Here is a 20,122-nt window from a genome sequence, read left to right on the forward strand (position 1 = left end):
GCAAAAGAAGTATGGTTCCCCAAAAGTGGAACTGGATTGACATGCCCCAATGAAGCAATGACTAAAGATTATAAGATCTAGGCCTGGGCACGGTTCGGGTCGGGTTGAATTTTGAGTGACCCGTGGGCCGAACCGAGTAAGATATCGGTTCTCGGGTCGGATCGGCTCCAAATTGAAAGCCGAAATTGGGCCGAACCGGTCGACCCGATAGGCTCCGGTTCGGTTCAGGCTTTTTGGTCGGTTTTGGGCTTTAGCCCACTACTAGTTATTTTTAAGCCCAAATCACTTTTTTGGGCCAAAATCTTTATTTTTTGGGTCAAATTGCCAAAACCTAATTGGCTTATTTATTCAAAAGCCCAAGTTTTTTCCACAATGCCAATTTTTCAAACAGGCCATCCATTAAAGCCCACTTCATTTTTCCTAAACCAAATCCTGTAAATTCAACTAAATTATAACCTGTTTTTTTTTAGTTTCTAAACTAAATCACAATCACAAGCATCACCCAACTATCAAATTAGTTGTTTCTTACATCCCATGACAAAAAATATAAGTAAAGTACCAAATTATATTTTACAACCCATGACAAAAAATACAAGTAAAACACCAAATTAAATTTTAAATACCAAACAGATTCACTCGTATGATTGTATCAGTTAAGGGAGCTGCAAAAAAAAATACACTTGTATCAGTTTAAAATCACTCACCAAACAACCAGAATCATACTCCAACTCGATAGTTAATTTCACCCAAAAAAAAAGTGTTTGCAGTTTCTGTCTGAAATCATTTAAACTGATCAAAACAAGTTATAGCACCTCAATCGACTCAAATACACAGATAAAAACACTTCTCAATTAGTTATCATTCAAAACATCTTATAAGCTCTGTTCCAAAGCAAACTAGATTCATCCAAAATGAAAGAATGAGTAAATTAATTAATGAACATTACAGGTGTGTATGTGAAGTTGCTTTTATATATCCTCTGAATGTGTGGGTAATGAAAGATTGTGGTGAAGAAAAGTCTTGGACGAAAATGTTTTATATTGATCCAGGTTGTCATGAGGAGTGGCCTTATGGCTTATATCAACTGATGAAAAGCTTTGAAAATGGGGGATTTCTGATGTTTCATTCTAGTAGTAATGCATTCATTTACTATCACCCAGAAAACTACATATTCAAATACCTGAAGCTTCGCGGGTTTCAGTCAAATTTTGAAGCAAAATCAACCAAGTAAAATCAAATACCTGAAAACTACAGATTCAAATACCTCTCTCCAAGTAAAATCAACCAATTGAAGTACAGGACCACTTCTTATTTTACATATTCAAATATATTTTTATATTGCTAAAAATCTTACAGTGCCATCAATATATGATGGGCATGCACTACAAAAAACAGCAGATTTAAAAAAGCATTCCATGGCTTGTTCTTAATGATATTATTTGTATGTTTCCTACAAAAATTGAACATAAAAATTCATGGCCAAAAAGAAAGAATCTGGAACCCAGCAGTACAATATGAACTGCAACAAGGGGCGCTTCAAGGATAGCCAGGTATCTTAAAGATAGATGCACAAAGATCCCTCTTTGCAACCAATATAATCAACCAATACACACTGATAACAAGTGTATATACGCAGGGAAACTAAATAAATAAACAAAAACCCATAAACCCATCAAATAGGTTATTTGAAAGTTGAAATACACACCCATACAGCTTTATTCACCCATATCAACTCATATTTATTTGTCAGAAATAGTTGAAAACGTTTGAAAGAACTTAATCATAAAACTAATGAAGAAAAAAAGACAAATAACAGATTGAACATTGTAGGCATTCAAAGAAGAGATGCTGCGACTCACAGTAGCATTGAAAATCCATGAAACTTGGGGAACATAAGCAACAGTCCCCCTGATTACAACACCAGAATCTGCTCTGGGAGGCAGCGCTCCAAGCATGGCTAATACAAGCGATGTCTTCCCTTCTCCAGTGCCGCCAACAACTGCCACTAAGCTTCTCTGCCTGCAAAAAGAACAAAATAAAAACCAGAAGATGAGATAGGATGAGGTCGAGAGAGAGAGGATGAGGTCGAAAGAGACAGGAGATGAGAGGAGAGAGAGAGAGAGATCGATGACGGTGAGGGTGAGGTCGGGAGAGAGACGATAGAGGTAGAGGGTGAGAGAGGCGGCGATTGAATTTGAGAGAGTGAAATGAAAGAGAAAGGTGAAGGAGCTAGGTTTAGTTGTGGTTGTGATCTAGTGCAAGCATCCTCAAGGTAAAGCTCTTCTTTTACCCAATAAACAGAGGCCACGTGGTATATTTATATATTATTGATTAATGCTCGGTTCGGGTCAGGTTTTCCGGTTCCAAATTTTTTTGAACCGAAGGCCGAACCGTTGACTTCGGTTCGGGTCAGGTTTAGTGTTGACTTTTTCGGTTTGGTCAAAAAAACCTCATTTTTCGGTTCGGTTTGGTTTGGTTCGGTCGGTTCATTCGGTTTATCGGTTTTTATGCCCACCCCTAATAAGATCCTACTTACAATTTTTTAAACCAAACTTTATGTTTTTAAATCAAAAGTTTGAAGCACTCAGATTGTCTATAGGTGAGCTTTCTCTGCGGTTCTTGTTGTTCTGCCACAGTTAATGATTAATTTATAGCAAACCGCAATTGGATGAGAAAGGTGGTTGAAATTGAATGGAGTTGGTGGAGGGCAGTTGAGATAGTTAAGAACAGTTAAAAACCCTCCAAAAACATTAACCAATCATCATAACACCACATTAATTTACCATAGCAAATTACAATCTTAACAAAACACTTTCCGCAGCAACAAGTAGATGCCGACGACGACAATGCCATTGAACAAAAACAAACAAACAGCCTCAAACCTTAAAACCCAAAACTTAAATTACTAGTTAAAACTCAGCCCAACCAACCCAGCAAGCTAAAAACACCTGCATTTCGATCATCGTCTGCACCTGGCGATCCTAGAGCATCCTCGGCTGTACGGATGAACAGGGCCTCTGGCTTTGAAGCAGTTGTGGGTGTAATAAGACCTCCCTGACCTCGGCGGGCAGGGGATGCGGTTGGCCGAGAGAGCCCCGTACGAAATGTAGTACTTCACCCTCCGCCAGAACAGAGATCTGCGCGCGTACCCATGTTCTACGTCCAGCTCCATGTCCTCGCCGCCGTCTTCCTCCGCCGCCTCATCGAGCTCGTCGTAGAGCGGTGACATTGTGGAGCTAGGCCACTCCAGAGCCTCTGCCACCAACTTCAAGCTGGTCTCTTCAATCTGTGCGCTGACAAATGGACCCAAGTAGAGAAAAAGCAGGAAGAAACAGAGGAGGAGGTTGGGTTGGGTTGCAGAAGCCATGGAAATTCACAGAGAGAGAAAGTGGTGAAGTGGGTTTTTTAATTTGTATCTGAAATGATCTATAAAAATCAATCTAGGGTAGATTTGGGGTTTACATTAGAGGCAAGGGGGCCAAGGGTCACATGTGAGAGTGAGCAGAAAGGAGCTGAATTGGGTTACAGCTGGGCTTCATCAATGTACCGGTTATAGCGTGTCTGGGTTTTCGTGTTTTATCGGTGGGGTAGGTTTGGGTGTGGCAGGGTGTAGAGGTAGGGAGATTGAAGTTGGCGTGGGATTTGAGGGATATGGAACCTGAGCGGGGTCTACACGGAGTCGTGTAGTATGATTCGTCAGGTGTTTTGTGGTGAGACTGAGGCGCGGGATATTATAGTGTTCGGAATACGACATTAAAATTTGGTGTTTAGTGTACGCGGCTGGTCGGAATATGTTGGCGTCGATCAGTTATTTATTTATTTATTTGTATTATTGTTTAACCAAGTAAACTTTTAGGAAAAAAGTTGGTCCTAAATTCATTAATATAAAAAGAAAACAAACAATTTCCCTATTCCTTTGAAATAAAACAAATAGACTTAAGATTAGAAGGGAAAGTTGTATATAATTGGAAGCTTGATCATCTTTATTAGGAAAAGAACATAGCTTAGCTAAGCTTCTCTTTTGATTTGGGTTGCACTTGGTTCAACTTCCTCCCTCCTAGTCCTAGCCTTGTTAGGGTGTTTAGGTCAAGCCATTTGGGCTAGTTTATCTTCTCTTGTTTTGGTTTGGGCTTTTGAGCCCCAATTTCAATTTCACCAAAAGAAAGTTGTATGGAATTGTGATAAACCCCTTTTGTTTTGTTTTGTTTTTTTTTGCACAAGCGATATTAAGCGAGGGGGATCTGAACACAAGACCTCGGGTGTAAGGATAGCTACTCTTAACCATTGAAGCTATAAGCCCCTTGCAGACCAAGAATTGTTTAGAAAAGATAGAACGTAAAATCCATTTATGGGCTTTGCCCAAAAAAAAAAAAATCCCAAATGGGCTTGGTCTGAGTTTGTTCTGTACTATTTGTGGCCCCTGTCCAATAACATTGCGCAGTTATTAGAGGGGGATTGCTACAGATTGGCCCAGGCTCCTTTGCAACTAGTATGGGGCCTAAAAATATATGAGCCGTGGGCTTTATAACCCAATAAAATATTGTGCCATATAATTTGCAAATATAACTGAATTTTGTGTAAATTATAATGGAGTCCTGTGTCTTATATTATCTTTGTAATTTTGTTTCTGGTATGATATATATGTCTTTATATAGAATTGTTTAGTGCTTCATGCTTATCAGCACCATGACTTTATGCAGATGAAGACAGGTCCTGTAGCCAAAGTGCCCATAGACTCCATTATAGCTCCAGATTAGCATGACTTGAACTCCGAAGTGGTCCATTCTAATCTTATTGTTTTTATTATCACGGATTGCCTCCCACTCCTCTCTTCTGTGCAAGAAACAAAGATAGCAGAAACTCGAAACAACCAACAACAACACACATGCGCTACCCTAGTCTCAAACAGATGAGAGGGTAGGTATTAATAAGGGCCATGTTACTCGAGCACTTCCCTTTTCTCATTATGCATGCCCGTTTAGTACTGCTTCTACAGGAAACACTTATGCTGGTAAGTGTCTTTCTTAGAAGCGTTTTTATTAAGAAGGACAATGTTATTCAAGCACTTTCATTTTCTCATTTTACATTCTTTCCACACGCCCATTGTGGATTGCTTTTGTAAGAAGCACTTGTAGTGTCTTTCTTAGAAGTGTTTTTATTAAGAGAGTGTCAAAATTGTTTTGGTAAAAATCCAAATGATTCTTGAAAAATGTACTTTTATGACCAATAAGCATTTTATGCCAAAGGGAAGTTTGAACATCAAATCAAGAACTTCCCCATTAGTAATCCATAATGTATGCAATTGCAAGCTATTAGGATAATTAAGAGAAGGTCGGTGCATGGAGATTAAAACTAGTTACTCTAGGCTATGCCTAGCAATCAATCCCAGAGCAATGGGAGAATTAAAACCATGACCTCAAAAGTTTTGATATGCAATGTAAGGTTGACTCTGCCAATTCACCAAAAGTGCATTAAAAAAAGCAACTGTTGAATTTTGTACTTGCTACAAGTTGAATTTTGATTTTGAGGGCCTTGTAGGCACCGTCAATAAGATTCCTCACTGACTAATTTCAACAAATACGGTACGAAAAGCACTTGTGTTGCTTTCAATTATCATCAATAGGTAAGAAAAAGGTTTCTTTAGCAATAATGTTAATATGAGAACTTCAAGCAAGACAATCTGAGAAGAAGCAAATTCAACAGTAGCTGTTGGCCTGTGCAATTGAGGTGCAAAGTAAAACTTTTTTCTTAAATGCTTTTAGGCTTAAGAATATCATAGGGAGACAGAGAGAGCGATAGCTTGTACAGAAAACCTGGACCACTTTGTGAGCAATTTTATTATCTGCTCAAGATTCTTTGCAGTTGATAGCAATTGTTTTCTCTTTCTCACTCTCCAATCTTCTTTTTTTTTTTTTCCTTTTTTTTTTTTTGTTCATAACCTATACACCAACTCTCTGAAGCAGAGGAGGCAAGGTTAAAATCTTAACATCTGTTTTACAGAAGAGAGTATTTGCATGGATGCATCAGAAGAACCCAAAAAAACCCAACAAGAAGAAAAAAGAAAAAAAGAAAAAAGAACAAAGCATGAGTAATTCTGATATGGTAGGAAATTGTAAAAAGAAGAAAGTACCCAGAAACCCCAACAAAAAAGATGATGTGATGTGGTAGAAAATTGGAGTATTGATTGAATGGTTTCTGTTCTGATAATGGAATGCAAAATTCCCTTTTCCAACTTTTGTCTGTCTCTCACTGTGCTCAGTTTTTCAGGCCAGCAATCTCCATCAGCTTTTTTGTCACATCAGATTTACTAATCTTAATTAGTTACCATGTCCATGGAACCTGCAAAGGGGTTTGCTCAGTATAAAGTTTGTTGCCATTAGTTAGCAAGGAAGAAGACATTTAATATTTTTTACCAGTGGCAAAAAATGAAAAGAAAATCAAAGATAAAGAAGAAAAAAGAGTTGTTTGTGGGGGCTAAGGTGTAAGCAATCACCATCACCGTCAGTTCCTAATCCACCTTGGGAAGAGTGCCAAGACCAAACAGCAGCGGTGCACGCCAGGATCAGGATACTGAAAATTACAATTCCACCCCAAGGTGGAAGAATACTGCACAAGTAGGCCCCAACCCCACTTCACCGAAAAAAGCTTTCTTATCTCGGTTTCATTGTCACCTTCTTTTTATCTCTCTCCACATGTCACTTATAAAAAAAGAAGAGATAAAAAGAAGGGGCAATGAAACGAGAGTATGAAACTATTTCTCCACTTCACCCATCACTGAAAAAAAAAAGAGATAAAAAGAAGGGGCCGGGGTTATGGAAGTATTTCTCCACTTCACCCGCCAGAATATGTCAACGCCGGTGACTTATTCCGGTGACAGCCACATTCAATTGGGTATTAATATTTTAAAGCTGGTATAGCTAAACTCTGGGAGGCTGGGTTATGTTATTATATTTTCTGACACATTTCATGTGACTGTGGGTACCTAATTCATCTTATTGTGTTCATAAAGTAAATATTTTTTAGGCAAAGCAAAGGCCTTTCAGTCAAAGAGATCATATAGTTCATGCACCTTCATTCAATTAGTGCTCTACCCTTAATCTGATATACTCTTGCATCTTTGACCATTTGTTTGATCAGAACCAAATGATCGGATGGTTGATGTGAATACTTCATTGAGATAGCCCTACATGATGGGCGGTCTCTATCATATACATTAATGCATTCATAAATGAGTTTTCTTGAGATTTTTCTATAGGTTTCCATTGATATATATATATATATATATGTATATCAAAGTCACTCAAATATTCACAACTTGCTATATAAAGTCCTTCCCACTTACAAGTGAAGCCTGCTGGATTCTGTAATTGGGTTTTTCTCAGTATTTAAAATCATTCTCAACTTTCCTTCACTATTTTATTCGCTTGCTTTCAACTTTCCTCCATCTCCTTATCCCTGTCACTGCACAACACATCTCATATATACAACCCTAAAGTCCCTCCTCTCTCCTCAGCTCCCCCATACCTCTGTTTTCTCTGTTTCTCATCACATTATTTCCAGTCTGTGTTCTGCACCCACTTCTCCATCTATCTCACTGTCTCTCTTTCAATAGAACTGTGTGTGTTTGTGTGTGTGTGTGGGTGGGTGGGTGGTTTAAGCAAAAGTCTGGGTGGCCATGGATGTTGACATGCTAAAATCATCATCATCATCATCATCGGCAGGTGATGATCATCATCACCATCACCATCATCACATGGACATGATGACAATGATGATGCAAATGCAAATGCAAAAGCAGCAGTCTCCTGATCACTTCTGTGACTCTTACCACAACAGCAGCAACCCCACATTTCCAGAGATGGATTTCACTTGGGGATCAAACTCAAACTCAAACTCAAACATCACCAACAACATTGAAACAATCTCATCTCTCCCCATTTTCCACAACCCAAATGCACTTTCGTCACAACATTCCCAGCCCACGTTGATAAACCCTGCCTTGCCCTCCTCTGTTTCTTTCATGGGAAACCAAATTCAGGAGCCCCTCACCCCAAGGCTCATCAAAACTAGCCCTCCTCCTAATTCATATGAGAAGAGAAACTCCATGGCTGCAATGAGAGAGATGATTTTCAGAATTGCAGCAATGCAGCCCATTCAAATAGACCCTGAATCGGTGAAGCCCCCGAAGAGGAGGAATGTTAAGATTTCTAAAGATCCACAGAGCGTGGCAGCGAGGCACAGGAGGGAGAGGATAAGCGAGAAGATTAGAATTCTGCAGAGACTTGTTCCTGGCGGGACTAAAATGGACACAGCTTCTATGCTAGATGAAGCTATACATTATGTGAAGTTTTTGAAGAAACAAGTGCAGACTTTGGAGAGAGCTGGGGCAGATAGACCGATTGGTGTTGGCTTCCAAGGGGCTGGTCAATTGGGCAATGTGAACTATTCTGCTTTGTTGAGGCCTTCTCAATTGGTTGGGTCTATGCAGATGCTGAGATGATGAGAGATTTGCTTTGAAATATCATGTATTGTTGTACGTTTGATCGATTGTTCTGAGGGGCATGTAAAGAAGTTAATCTGTACTTGTTACTTGTTGATTCTTAATGTTATTTTGAAGAAAATTTATGATGTATGCATGCATGCCTTCAGAAATTGCATCAAGTCATGTATTGGAAAATAGTATGTCCATGCAAACACTATTTACATTGCCCAAATATCCCAACCAACTTCAAGTGCAAAAATATTTGTTAAAAAGGAAAAAAACAAAAAAAAAAACCACTGGATCTACAGCAATTAATGATATAAGGCCTTTCACCATAGTTCATGGGCACAAGAGATCCACCAGTGGTTCGGCTTGAGTACTGTAGATAGTTCAGTTTGGAAGGACAAATTGATCCATGGATGTGGAAAATGGGGCATGAAGAATGTTATAGGCAGTGTCATTATAAATTGCATGCTCATGAAGATGGTGATTCACTAGTTAGAACTTGGTGATTCACTACTCATTGCACCGATGTCGTTTGAGGTAAAATCCTACACCTAAAAGGGTTCATACCTACTATGGATAATAGGGCTCATGCTTAGTTTAACAAGCTTTTGCATCTGTTTGTACTATATGTTTGTCAAAGCTAAAATGGTAATTTACAGAGAGCTTCAACCCACCCATATAAACATTGCATGATCATGAAGATGCCATTGGGGACTACATATAGATGACCATGTAGTGAGATGTTATCCCCAACTAAAGGTGAACAAGAAAATGGAACTTCAACTTTCCCATAGAGTCTCATTCACCCACAATGTAAAATGTTGAAAAAGGATAGAGAACTCTCTTCCCTCCTAATTAAGGGACCATCTTTCTCTCTTATGGTATTGTTTACACTATAACTTTTCCAAGTCAGGACGTCGTGCAAGTTGCCATGCATGGGTGGTTCATCCGCACCACCAACATCACTTGCACGTCCCGCATTATAACACAAGTGTAACGTGAACGTAGCCCAATTAAGAGTGTTCCATATAAGTTCTTAGAAAGTTAGGCTTTCGCTTTGAAGGAATGCCTTATTGGTAGCAACTTTTTTTATTGTTATCCTTCATGAAGAAATATCTTTTACCAAAGAAGAAGGTAACAATGAATAGCTAGTGGTTTCTTTCTCCTAGCATCATTGTTTTCTGCCATTAGTTTAAAATATGAGAGTGGTTGATCCAATTTTTGTGGGTTCCAATAATAAACGGAATGTAAAACAAGGGCAATGGCCTTTTTTTATAAAAGGAAAAAAGAAAAGAAAAGAAAGGAAAAAGTGGTTTCTAGTTTAGCTCCTGCAATGGAGGTGTGGGTGGTAGGTTGCCTCCCAGGGCAGGGTCGAATAATGGAAGTGTTTATGTCTCTAGGATCATGCCTCACAACAAACAGCCGTTTATCTCCTCTAGCATTAAAAAAAGAAAAACAAAAAAAAAAAAAAAATTGCATTAAAAGAAGGAAAACAAAGAAAAAAATAATGGTCAAACCGCATCTATATACATCAAATAGACCCATGTGAGATACCTTACTAAGTTTCCAACATCCAAAAGAAGCTTTCATTATTAGAGAGGGCATAGCATCAAGTCCCCCTTTTTCACAAATCCATGAAATGAGTCGATCTTTCAACCCCGCAACAAGTGCATTGTATTTGCATCATCCTTCTGACACATTCTTCTATCATAATTTCATTTCCCATCTTCCTATCTACTCCTTTTTCATATTCTCTTATTCATCGGATTAATTTTCATCTTCTTCGTAAACTCGGATTATATTCGCGCTTAAATTTTATGAGCTACACTAACAACAACAAAGTCGCGTATTTATTGATCCAAAAATGTTAGTATTAACAATAATCACCTTTAGCTGCTTCATATAAGCAAATGTTCGCTTGTCAAACAGTTTGAAATATGTAATTTAGAGCATCTAATAAAATAACGGTTGAGCAATTGGAGTGCACTAAATTAAGATGGGAAGAAGCCACTATGAATGAAGATAAGGTGGTGTGACCGTGTGAGCAACAAAGGAATTCTTTTAGATAGGAAAGTTATTATTTTTATATATATCTATATAGCATATGTATGAATGCAGACGATAAAATGGTTGGTTGGTTGGTTGGATTAGATTTTGGCAGGGAGGGGAGTAGCCAATTTAAAGGGGGGCAGGTGGAGCACGCGTATATAATATCTTTGAACCAAATTCTCTCTTCCTCTCTTATGTTGGAAGATGACAATTCATTCCCATGTCCCTTATGCAAGGTGAGATGTATTGAGATGATATATACACACAGTAGATCTCCTTCAAATCTAAGGGAGAAAAAAGAAAAATATATTTGATAGAAATTTAATTGCAAGGTTGGCTCCAATCTGCAATTCAATTCATCTGCTTGAAAGTTTAAAAAAAGAATTGAGTTTCAACTCTTTGTTTCGTTCTTGTTGGTATTACTTTTTGCTAACATGTAACCAAAAAACTTACAATACAGTAGAATTTTGTGTACCAAGACTTAGAGATCCGACTTCTCGAAAGAATTTTTCACTGAGTTGAAACTTGCAATTGCAATTAAACTCCTAAAACTCTTTATGCTCTGATTCATAGTGCAGTGATATTTTGTCTTCCCACCGTTGAAAGAGTACCAAATTCGAATCATAATCTTCAATTGATAAAAAGATAAGACTCCCTAAGCCCACTAAACCTTATTAAACTTGGTGAAGTTTTATTCTGTGCTTAAAGATTTATGGCCTCTACAAGGGGCTTATAGCTCATCAAGTGATTAGAATAGCTACACATGTATTCGAGATTCTGTATTTGAATTCCTCTCTATTGATATCGCTTGTAAGAAAACAAAAAAGATTTATGGGCTTCTTGAGTTAAATTGCCTTTGAGTCAAGCAGCTAGAGAAAATGCCAAAGGCCACATAGGTTGAGGCCAGAAGGTCAGGCATTGAGGGGAGCTTAAGGAAATTGAAAAGGCCAAATATTATTTTCTCCGTTGCACAACAACAAAGAACCCTATGATGGGCTAATAGGATCTAGTCAAGTGGAAATGATCTCAGGTTCGAACCCTGTGATGGGCTAACATGATCTGTAAACTACCGCTTTAAACTTTTTTAAAATTAAAAAAAAAAAAAAACCAAAGATGGGCTGTCATGAAATGCAACAGTACTACTGGAGAGTTGAATTTCAAAATCCGTATTTGGACCCCTAAAAAGCTAAAATGAACCCACGTACAGTTGGACATTGCTTAACGGGCTGAGGCTTTTTGGTTGAAGGGCCTTCTTTAAGAAAGTCCGGCAGTGGCACACAAAATTGTGTTCAATGTCCATGCCTTGATCACAAACCAATCTTGGTTCCTTTAGACCGGCAAGCTTATGATTTTTACTCTAATTAAACACATCATGATCTTCATTTGAGACAAAATACGATGTGTTTAATCTCATAAGGTTGATGAAATAATATAAGAGATGAATTGCATGCAACAAATATATAATTAAAAAATATGGTCTTATCGCAAGCTCATTTGCTATTAAAACAAAATAATTTGCATGCTTATCAGAAACATAATCCTCTACTCTCTCTGAACTCCATTTCATTTTCTCTGAAATTAATTTTCTAACTCTAAATATCTTGTTGGTGGGTCTTTGGTCCATATCTTAGGATGCAGATGTACTTAGTGAAAAATGAAACACTTATGGCAAATGACAACGACAAGACATGCCGATCAAAGTTTTGGATGCTTCTTGAATATGTTTTATTTTTACGCACAAGATTTATGTGTAAAATTTAGTAAGGGAATACGGATGAGACTGTAGTACCTAATTTTATTGACGCCGTCGTTCCATGAGAAAAATGAGAATGAAATAACACGTTTTAGGTTAAATCAACATTCACAAAACATAAGAAACATTCAATTCGGATGAGACACATGGGAATTAGGCTATTTGGTAAGAGTAAAGGACAACAAATGAGGTGTTGGCGCGTGTGAATCACAATATCTAGTTTCTTTTATATATATATATATATATATATATATATATATATATATCTCTCTCTCTCTCTCTCTCTCTCTCTCTCTCTCTCTCTGTGCATGCCTTAGGAAATAAATTAGGTTAGAGGTTGCTTTGCATTTTCCTGGAAATGTTTGATAAGTTGAACAAGTTGACTTGTGCTGCAAGCACGCTTTAGAAAATAAATTGAACAGATCTCACTCCTACAGTATCGTCCAGGATCGAATACAATATACAAATTAGTTTATAATTTATGTGAGGTCAAACTCAAATGAAGCTAACAACTGTATATATATTTAATTACACAAACATGGAAATTCGAAAAAAATGAGGAAGTAGTCCCCCACAAAAGTATTCCACATTATATATGAACATTTCTTGTGAAGAACGTGTCAAAGAAGTCTAAGACTAGCAGCCACCACAACCCTAGCTATTATTATTATCTATTTCAATTTCTGTTCATAGCAGCCACCATAACCCTAGCTTATCTATATATAGACTGCTTCTAACGTGGGATTCAGAGCGCAGAAAATAAACATTATTGGGAACTCAACCACTAACAAGTCTAAGATTATATTATTCTCTCATGGCTTGCGACAAGAGCTTCTCTTGCAATTACATGCTGTTGGAACCCAAGGATGTGGGTTTCTTTGATCTGATTCACATCTTGTTCTCCAATAACTTGGAGAGGAGAAGGTTCGTTGACTCTTCTGAGCAGACCGAGGATGATTTTGGGCGCAGATGGCTCATATTTCTCTCCGTTGTTGTGCAAAAGTTGCTGCAATTGGTGGCAAAGCCAATGGCAAGTATTGGCTGGGTGATTGAAACGTGCTTGAACCTCTTTTCAAGTAACCACAACTTGGTTGGCCTCCTGCTGGATCTCTTTCGAGGTAGCTATAATTTTGGTCCCTTCTCATGCATGCGATTGCTTAGCATCCTAAAATACTTTTAATGTATGTAATTTCTGTTGGTTAACCTTAAATGATGATTGTCATAGTTGCCATATACGCTAAAATTGAAAGAAGCACTTCTAAATGAAGGTAGCAACAGTGAGTTGCCGTGAATGCTAGCATTAGCTAGCATTCATGGCAGTCACCACCACTCACATGCAAGCCTGGGTCGTCTCCTTAATCTACATGTGGCTCTTTGTAAAATTAAGAATATTTGTGGTTTTTCAAGGAAGATTTTAAGAAAAAGACACAATTGACCCCCTTATAACAAAATTTCTAGCTCTACCCCTAAGCATTATCAATTTGGCATGACCAGATGAAAATTACTTGTAAAGATACATGCAGCTGTATCACATGGAAGCTCCATATATTCTATTAGTTATGATGAAATGTTTTGTTGTTGTTATTGTTTTTTTTTTGCTGTTAAGTTATTATCAATTGTTTAATATTATTAATTATGTGCGAAGGTGATGATATAATACCTAAAAAAGACTCAAGAACGTTCTTGTCTTTTATTGGAAATTTGGACAAGCGAGTGGAGTTGGACAAAAGAATCAAACGTGGAGATGGCAATTATAATGCAGCACTCAGTATGATGGCGTCTAAAATATCATATGAGAACAAATTCTACATCCAAACTACGGTCCAGGATCACTGGAAGGTATGGCGATTTACATCTTTAATTTGCTCCAATTAATGCTTCCATTAATTTAATAATTACTATAATTAATTGTAAAACTCATACACCTTGCCTTTTCCCCCCCTTCTTTTGGCAGATGGAGTTCTTAGGCTCTTACGACTTCTGGAATGGTAAGAAATAACTTGAATTGCATCTAAATTAACATGATAATGTTTTATAAGCAAAATAGTCGGACATAACATGTCAAATTGTATGATAAGAATTTCCGTATTAGCATTGTATATATATGTATATGATAAAAACTATAACTGAACATTATTATTATTATTATTGTCTACCAGATTATCAAGGAAAAGCCACAACACAAGCGTTTGTGCTACGTGACAGAAGTGCTGACCATGACACTATTGTTGTGGCCTTTAGAGGTACAGAAGCTTTTGATGCGGATGCATGGTGCACTGACGTTGACATCTCTTGGTATGAGCTCCAAGGGGTTGGAAAGATCCATGGAGGCTTTATGAAAGCACTTGGAATGCAGAAGAGTGTTGGTTGGCCCGAGCCGGAGGAAATCAAACAAGATGATAGCCACCCAGCCTTAGCTTACTATGCCATTAGGGATATGCTGAAGAAACTTGTGCTTGAAAATGACAAAGCAAGATTTATTGTAACGGGGCACAGTTTAGGTGGGGCACTAGCAATTCTCTTTCCCGCAGTTCTAACATTTCACAAGGGAGAGGATTCAGATCTGCTGTTGGAGAGATTGGAGGGAGTTTATACATTTGGCCAACCTAGGGTTGGAGATGAGAGATTTGGTCAGTACATGGAAAACAAGTTGAAAGAGCATAAGGTTAAGTATTTTAGGTTTGTCTATGCTAATGACATGGTGCCCAGGTTGCCTTATGATGACCAGTCCCTAATGTTCAAGCACTTTGGGACATGCCTCTACTATGATAGGGAATATGAAGTAAAGGTAATAACTGCTTTTCTCTTATCAAATTCAACTGATAAAATCTAGTACTAAAAGAAGTGTTAATGCTCTCTTACCAAACTTGTGTTGCTACGCAAATGCTTATGAAGCAGTGAGTTTGTACCACATATTCAAGTAAAATCAACATGGTCAGTGGTCCAAATTCACAGATCTGGCACATTACATTTGTGGAATGCATGTTGAATAAATATATATGCATGTGAAACCGACTTGTAGGGTTAGTTATAGCCATATGTATACATATGTGATCCCGTAAATGTGGTACAAATAATTTAACTCTAGAAACAATAACATATACAATTAACTCTCACAATATGAAATTACAATTACATGCTTCTTATTATGATGTTAATGTGTGTAGGTTGTTCGAGAAGAGCCAAACAAGAATTACTTCTCCCTAGGGAGTGCTATACCCATGATGGCGAATGCTTTTGGTGAGCTGATAAGAAGTTTCACCATTCCCTTTAAGGAGGGACCCGATTACGTAGAAGGGCCCTTCTTGAAATTGGTTAGGCTAATCGGTTTGGTAATCCCAGGAGCAGCAGCACATTGTCCCCAAGATTATGTAAATTCCACCAGATTGGGATCCTCACAAGTCTTCCTTCCGCCCAACCATTACATATGAAACTAAAATATGCATATTTGTAGTCCTGCATGCCTACAATTCTGAGCAGGATTGCAATTTCCCCATTTATAAATACATATCGAACTTCAAATTCCTTATCTTAATATTTTCTCTACCAATAAGTATTTGTAGGAAATATTTGTTGACCACCTCTCTAATAGAGGTGAGCCTCAATCTATATATTAGAGAAGTAGTAAGTAATGTAGTCCTCAAATGTAATACAAATAGTAACACTTTGGTGGAGAGTCACCTATATACGAAGAGGTGTTGTGAGTATTTGTCATTAACATAAGTTTATAAGGAATTTTTCTTAATTTGATTTTGAGTTTGAGGTGGAGAGTAAACTTCCTTAAGAAATCACCACCACCTAATATATGCCAAGGTCATTTCGTATAAAAAAATATATGACGAGACAACAATTTGCAAAAGAAAAATACTTTTGACTAATAGTATTAGTGATGATGATACTCTCTCAATAATGATAGAATAGAATATTAGTTTTTAGCTGTCGTTGGGCATGCTTTTCAGGAACCTAATCTTCTACGTGCTCTGTCTTAATCTCCATTTTCAGCCTTATCTGAAATGATCCCTGTTGGTCGGTCTTCTGTAAATAGAACAGAAATTAAAGCACCTATACTACGTGAAAACTGAAACACTTTGGAAAAGACCATCGCTAGACCAATGAAACATTCATTCCAAATAAAAAGCTCGTATATTTTATTCATATGAGATTTTTCTCACCCAAAATGTTAAGATGTCATGAGAGTTCGAACTCAAGATCATTAGTTTGCAAGTTAAGATTTGGATTAAACTCTATAGGGCGAAATAATTAAAAAAGGGGTGCCAAAATTGTTATATCCCGATGTTTGGCAGTTGGGTTTGATCCATATGTTGCTACCAATAGTTTCAAACACAGAGCGCTGGTTCACACCCAAGACCATGCTTTTTAATTTTTTAAATTTTTTTATTCCAAGCCTCTAGGACTTTCGTTTTTGTTCATTTTCGTCGAAGTCTCTGAGAGGTTGTGCAAGTTGTACTCATTTTGCTCGCACGTTGTTTACTAGTACAGTAAGTCAAATGAGTCAATTAAACAAAAGTATATTGAATTATGAGTCTTTGCCATCCTGGAAAAGAAGAAATAGTCTTGTCCCATCCAAATTTGTGGAATTCGTCCCACAAAAAAAAGGAAAAAAAAGAAGAAAAGATTCCACGCAATAATTCATATACCTTTCCTTGAGTGAACGCGCACGTCAAAGAAGTCTAAAAGAGACTTGGCCAGTATTTGATATAGGTAGAGCCACCAAAGCTGATCAACAACAGTCTGCTGCAATTATTGTACGTATGAGAGTAAACTTTAGCTATATTTAAACTAGTTCTAACTTGGTTGAGAGCACTGAAATCATGGCTTGTGACAAGGGATTTTCTTGCACCTACATGCTCTTGGAACCCAAAGATGTGGGTTTCTTTGATCTGATTCACATCTTGTTTTCCAACGACTTAGAGAGGAGGAGGTTTGTTGACTCTTCTGAGGAGACTGAGGATGACTTTGAGCGCAGATGGCTAATATTTCTCTCTATTGTGGTGCAAAAGTTGCTTCAATTTGTGGCAAAGCCAATAGCAACTATTGGGTGGGGGATCGAGATGTGCTTGAACCTTATCTCAAGTAATCAAAGCTTGGTCGGGCTGATCCTAGATTTTCTGCGAGGTATAAGTTTGCTTCCTTCTCATGCATTATTAAATATTATCATTGCTCCTTCTTACACAGAAAACAAGATTGTCTCCTCCCAAATACTAATTTCATTCAGAAAAATGTATTAAGAAATCGTTTTAGCGTTGAATACCGATTGCCATAGTCGCCCTGAACGCTACGCGTACGGTTCATGACAGCACTTCTAAATAGAGGCAGCAGCACCCGGCCGTCTCCGGACAGTTGGTATTTCAAACCTTAAAAATGGAGATTAATTGGATAATGGTTATACGTACAGGTAAGGTTATAATACCAGAAAAAGACTCAAGAATGTTCTTGTCGTTTATTGGACATCTGGACAAGCGAGTAGAGCTGGACAAAAGCATCAAACATGGAGATGGCAGGTACAATGCAGCACTTAGTATGATGGCGTCTAAAATATCATACGAGAACACATTCTACATCCGAACTACGGTTCAGGAACACTGGAAGGTATGAGAATTTACAATTTTAATTAGCTATTTAGCTCCAATATACTAGAATTAATTGTAAAACTCACACCTGCTTTTTTTTTTGGCAGATGGAGTTCTTGGGCTCTTATGACTTCTGGAATGGTAAGAACTAAACTCAAATTGAAAAAATTAAAATTAAGTCCCACACATACATCGACATATATAGGATAATGTTTTATAAGCACGTGATTCCCTGCCACTTTTTTCCCTCTCTCCTCTCTCTCTCTCCCCCTCTTTTTTCTCTCTTTTCCCTGGGCTTCTTGTTTCCTTCTCTCTATTTTCAATTTTTTTTTTCTTCTTCCCTTTCTCTTTTCCTTTGTCTTTTTGCTTCGAATCTACCTATTTTTATTTCCTGACAGCTGCCTACCCAAAACATGGCTAGATCCACCAGTGGTACAATCAAACATCAATATTGTTTGATAATTTCAGCATTAACATATACACACATGCATAAATTGCATAGAACCTAACTGAAATTATTATTGTCTTGGCAGATTATCAAGAAAAAGCTACAACACAAGCCTTTATGCTTCGTGACAGAAGTGATGACCATGACACTATTGTTGTGGCCTTTAGAGGCACTGAACCCTTTGATGCGGATGCATGGTGCTCTGACTTTGACATCTCTTGGTATCAACTCGAAGGAGTTGGAAGGATCCATGGTGGATTCATGAAAGCTCTCGGTTTACAAAAGAATGTTGGTTGGCCCGAGCCGGGGGAAGTCAAACAAGATGATAGCCGCCCAGCCTTAGCTTACTATGCCATTAGGGATATGCTAAAGAAACTTCTGCTTGAAAATGCTAAAGCAAAATTTATATTAACCGGGCACAGTTTAGGTGGGGCTTTAGCAATTCTCTTTCCGGCAGTCTTAACCTTCCACAAGGGAAAGGATTCAGATTTGCTGCTGGAGAGATTAGAGGGAGTTTATACATTTGGGCAACCTAGGGTTGGAGATAAGGATTTTGGGCAGTACATGGAAAAGAAAATGACAGAGCATAAGATTAAGTATTTCAGGTTTGTTTATGGTAATGACATGGTGCCGAGGCTGCCTTATGATGACAAGGCCCTAATGTTCAAGCACTTTGGGACTTGCCTCTACTATAATAGGCAATATGAAGTTCAGGTAACAACTGATTTCTCTTATAAAATTCAAGTAATGTTAAGGGAATCATATTTGTAGACTGCATAATAGACAATATATTTAAAAATGCGGTCCACTCATGTGCAGGTTGTTCCAGAGGAGCCAAACAAGAACTACTTCTCGCCAAAGGGGGTAATTCCCATGACGGTGAATGCTTTTGGAGAGTTGATAAGAAGTTTCACCATTCCAGATAGGTTTGGACCTGACTACAAAGAAGGGCCCTTATTCAAAATGTTTAGACTAATGGGATTGGTCATGCCAGGCGCAGCAGCACATTGTCCCCAAGATTACGTAAATGCCACCAGATTGGGATCCTCTCATGTGTTCGTCCCACCCAAGCGTTATTTATGTAATTAGTGCCAATGATTGTGAGGAGGATTTCAATTGTAATTTAATTTGAAGTTCCCTATTATTTTTAGTCATTTTAAACACATTGTATTTATTAATTGATGCCTGTATTGTATGAACCTATGGTTCTTCCAAATATGTAGAAAATTTCGACCAAAATATCGAAATTCAAATTCTTTTCATCCAAATACGTTATATATTAGGTTAAGTGATGCTTTAGTGAAGCCAGAACATAAATTGTCACCAATCAAACGACAAGAATCATAGTAGCATGAGAATTGTCTCGGTTCTAAATTCCCACTTGGAGTCAATTTTAACCACACAGTGATCAGTGGGGGTAGCTGCCCGCTTTGAGTCAGCTTTAGCTCTACTGTTCTCGTTTATCCTCTCATGTATAGTCAAGTCAAGAAACCAACTTTAAAAAACAATTAGTTTATATCTCATAAATCTCATTTTATTTATGCAATTTCTAATAACACTTTCCTTATGAAAATAAGTTTAAAGTGAAAGGTACAACATAAAAAAATGAGTATATAATAAGATGACTATTATCTTGTAGTTAAATATGAGCTTTTGGGAAAAGAAACGACCATAGTGTCCACCACAAACATAGACTCATATTCAGATGTAGGATTTTAACTTTTATCTTAAAAGTCTATGTACAATACAATTTATTATAAGACCAACTATCACTAAAAATATCATTTTATAAA

General features: G+C 37.6%; 4 protein-coding genes and 1 long non-coding RNA gene across 5 annotated transcripts; 3 read left to right on the forward strand and 2 right to left on the reverse strand.

Annotated features, from left to right (window-relative positions):
- Nucleotides 1-439: 439 nt before the first annotated feature.
- LOC110747488 (uncharacterized) lies at nucleotides 440-2,499 on the reverse strand. The gene is made up of 2 exons (XR_002525212.2): nucleotides 1,860-2,499; nucleotides 440-662 (listed from the first exon to the last, which is right to left on the reverse strand). It is a non-coding gene; the product is annotated as an uncharacterized LOC110747488 (long non-coding RNA).
- Nucleotides 2,500-2,750: 251 nt separating this feature from the next.
- Nucleotides 2,751-3,531, reverse strand: RALFL34 (ralf-like 34). The gene has a single exon (XM_021968927.2). The coding sequence runs from the start codon at nucleotides 3,365-3,367 to the stop codon at nucleotides 2,960-2,962; it is 408 nt and encodes a 135-aa protein (XP_021824619.1). The 5' UTR covers nucleotides 3,368-3,531; the 3' UTR covers nucleotides 2,751-2,959.
- Nucleotides 3,532-7,330: 3,799 nt separating this feature from the next.
- Nucleotides 7,331-8,628, forward strand: LOC110766019 (transcription factor HEC2-like). The gene has a single exon (XM_021969277.2). The coding sequence runs from the start codon at nucleotides 7,676-7,678 to the stop codon at nucleotides 8,498-8,500; it is 825 nt and encodes a 274-aa protein (XP_021824969.2). The 5' UTR covers nucleotides 7,331-7,675; the 3' UTR covers nucleotides 8,501-8,628.
- Nucleotides 8,629-12,867: 4,239 nt separating this feature from the next.
- LOC110766289 (triacylglycerol lipase OBL1-like) lies at nucleotides 12,868-15,990 on the forward strand. Its single transcript, XM_088244366.1, has 5 exons — nucleotides 12,868-13,408; nucleotides 13,936-14,129; nucleotides 14,245-14,278; nucleotides 14,450-15,078; nucleotides 15,458-15,990. The coding sequence occupies exons 1-5, from the start codon at nucleotides 13,105-13,107 to the stop codon at nucleotides 15,719-15,721; spliced, it is 1,425 nt and encodes a 474-aa protein (XP_088100492.1). The 5' UTR covers nucleotides 12,868-13,104; the 3' UTR covers nucleotides 15,722-15,990.
- Nucleotides 15,991-16,994: 1,004 nt separating this feature from the next.
- LOC110765778 (triacylglycerol lipase OBL1-like) lies at nucleotides 16,995-19,703 on the forward strand. Its single transcript, XM_021969012.2, has 5 exons — nucleotides 16,995-17,426; nucleotides 17,707-17,900; nucleotides 17,989-18,022; nucleotides 18,415-19,043; nucleotides 19,149-19,703. Exons 1-5 carry the CDS (start codon nucleotides 17,123-17,125, stop codon nucleotides 19,416-19,418), a joined length of 1,431 nt encoding a protein of 476 aa, XP_021824704.1. The 5' UTR covers nucleotides 16,995-17,122; the 3' UTR covers nucleotides 19,419-19,703.
- The last annotated feature ends 419 nt before the right edge of the window (nucleotides 19,704-20,122 follow it).

This window comes from Prunus avium, chromosome 7 (genome assembly GCF_965620075.1).
Source record: "Prunus avium chromosome 7, drPruAviu1.hap1.1, whole genome shotgun sequence".
In the NCBI taxonomy this organism is placed as follows: domain Eukaryota; kingdom Viridiplantae; phylum Streptophyta; class Magnoliopsida; order Rosales; family Rosaceae; genus Prunus; species Prunus avium.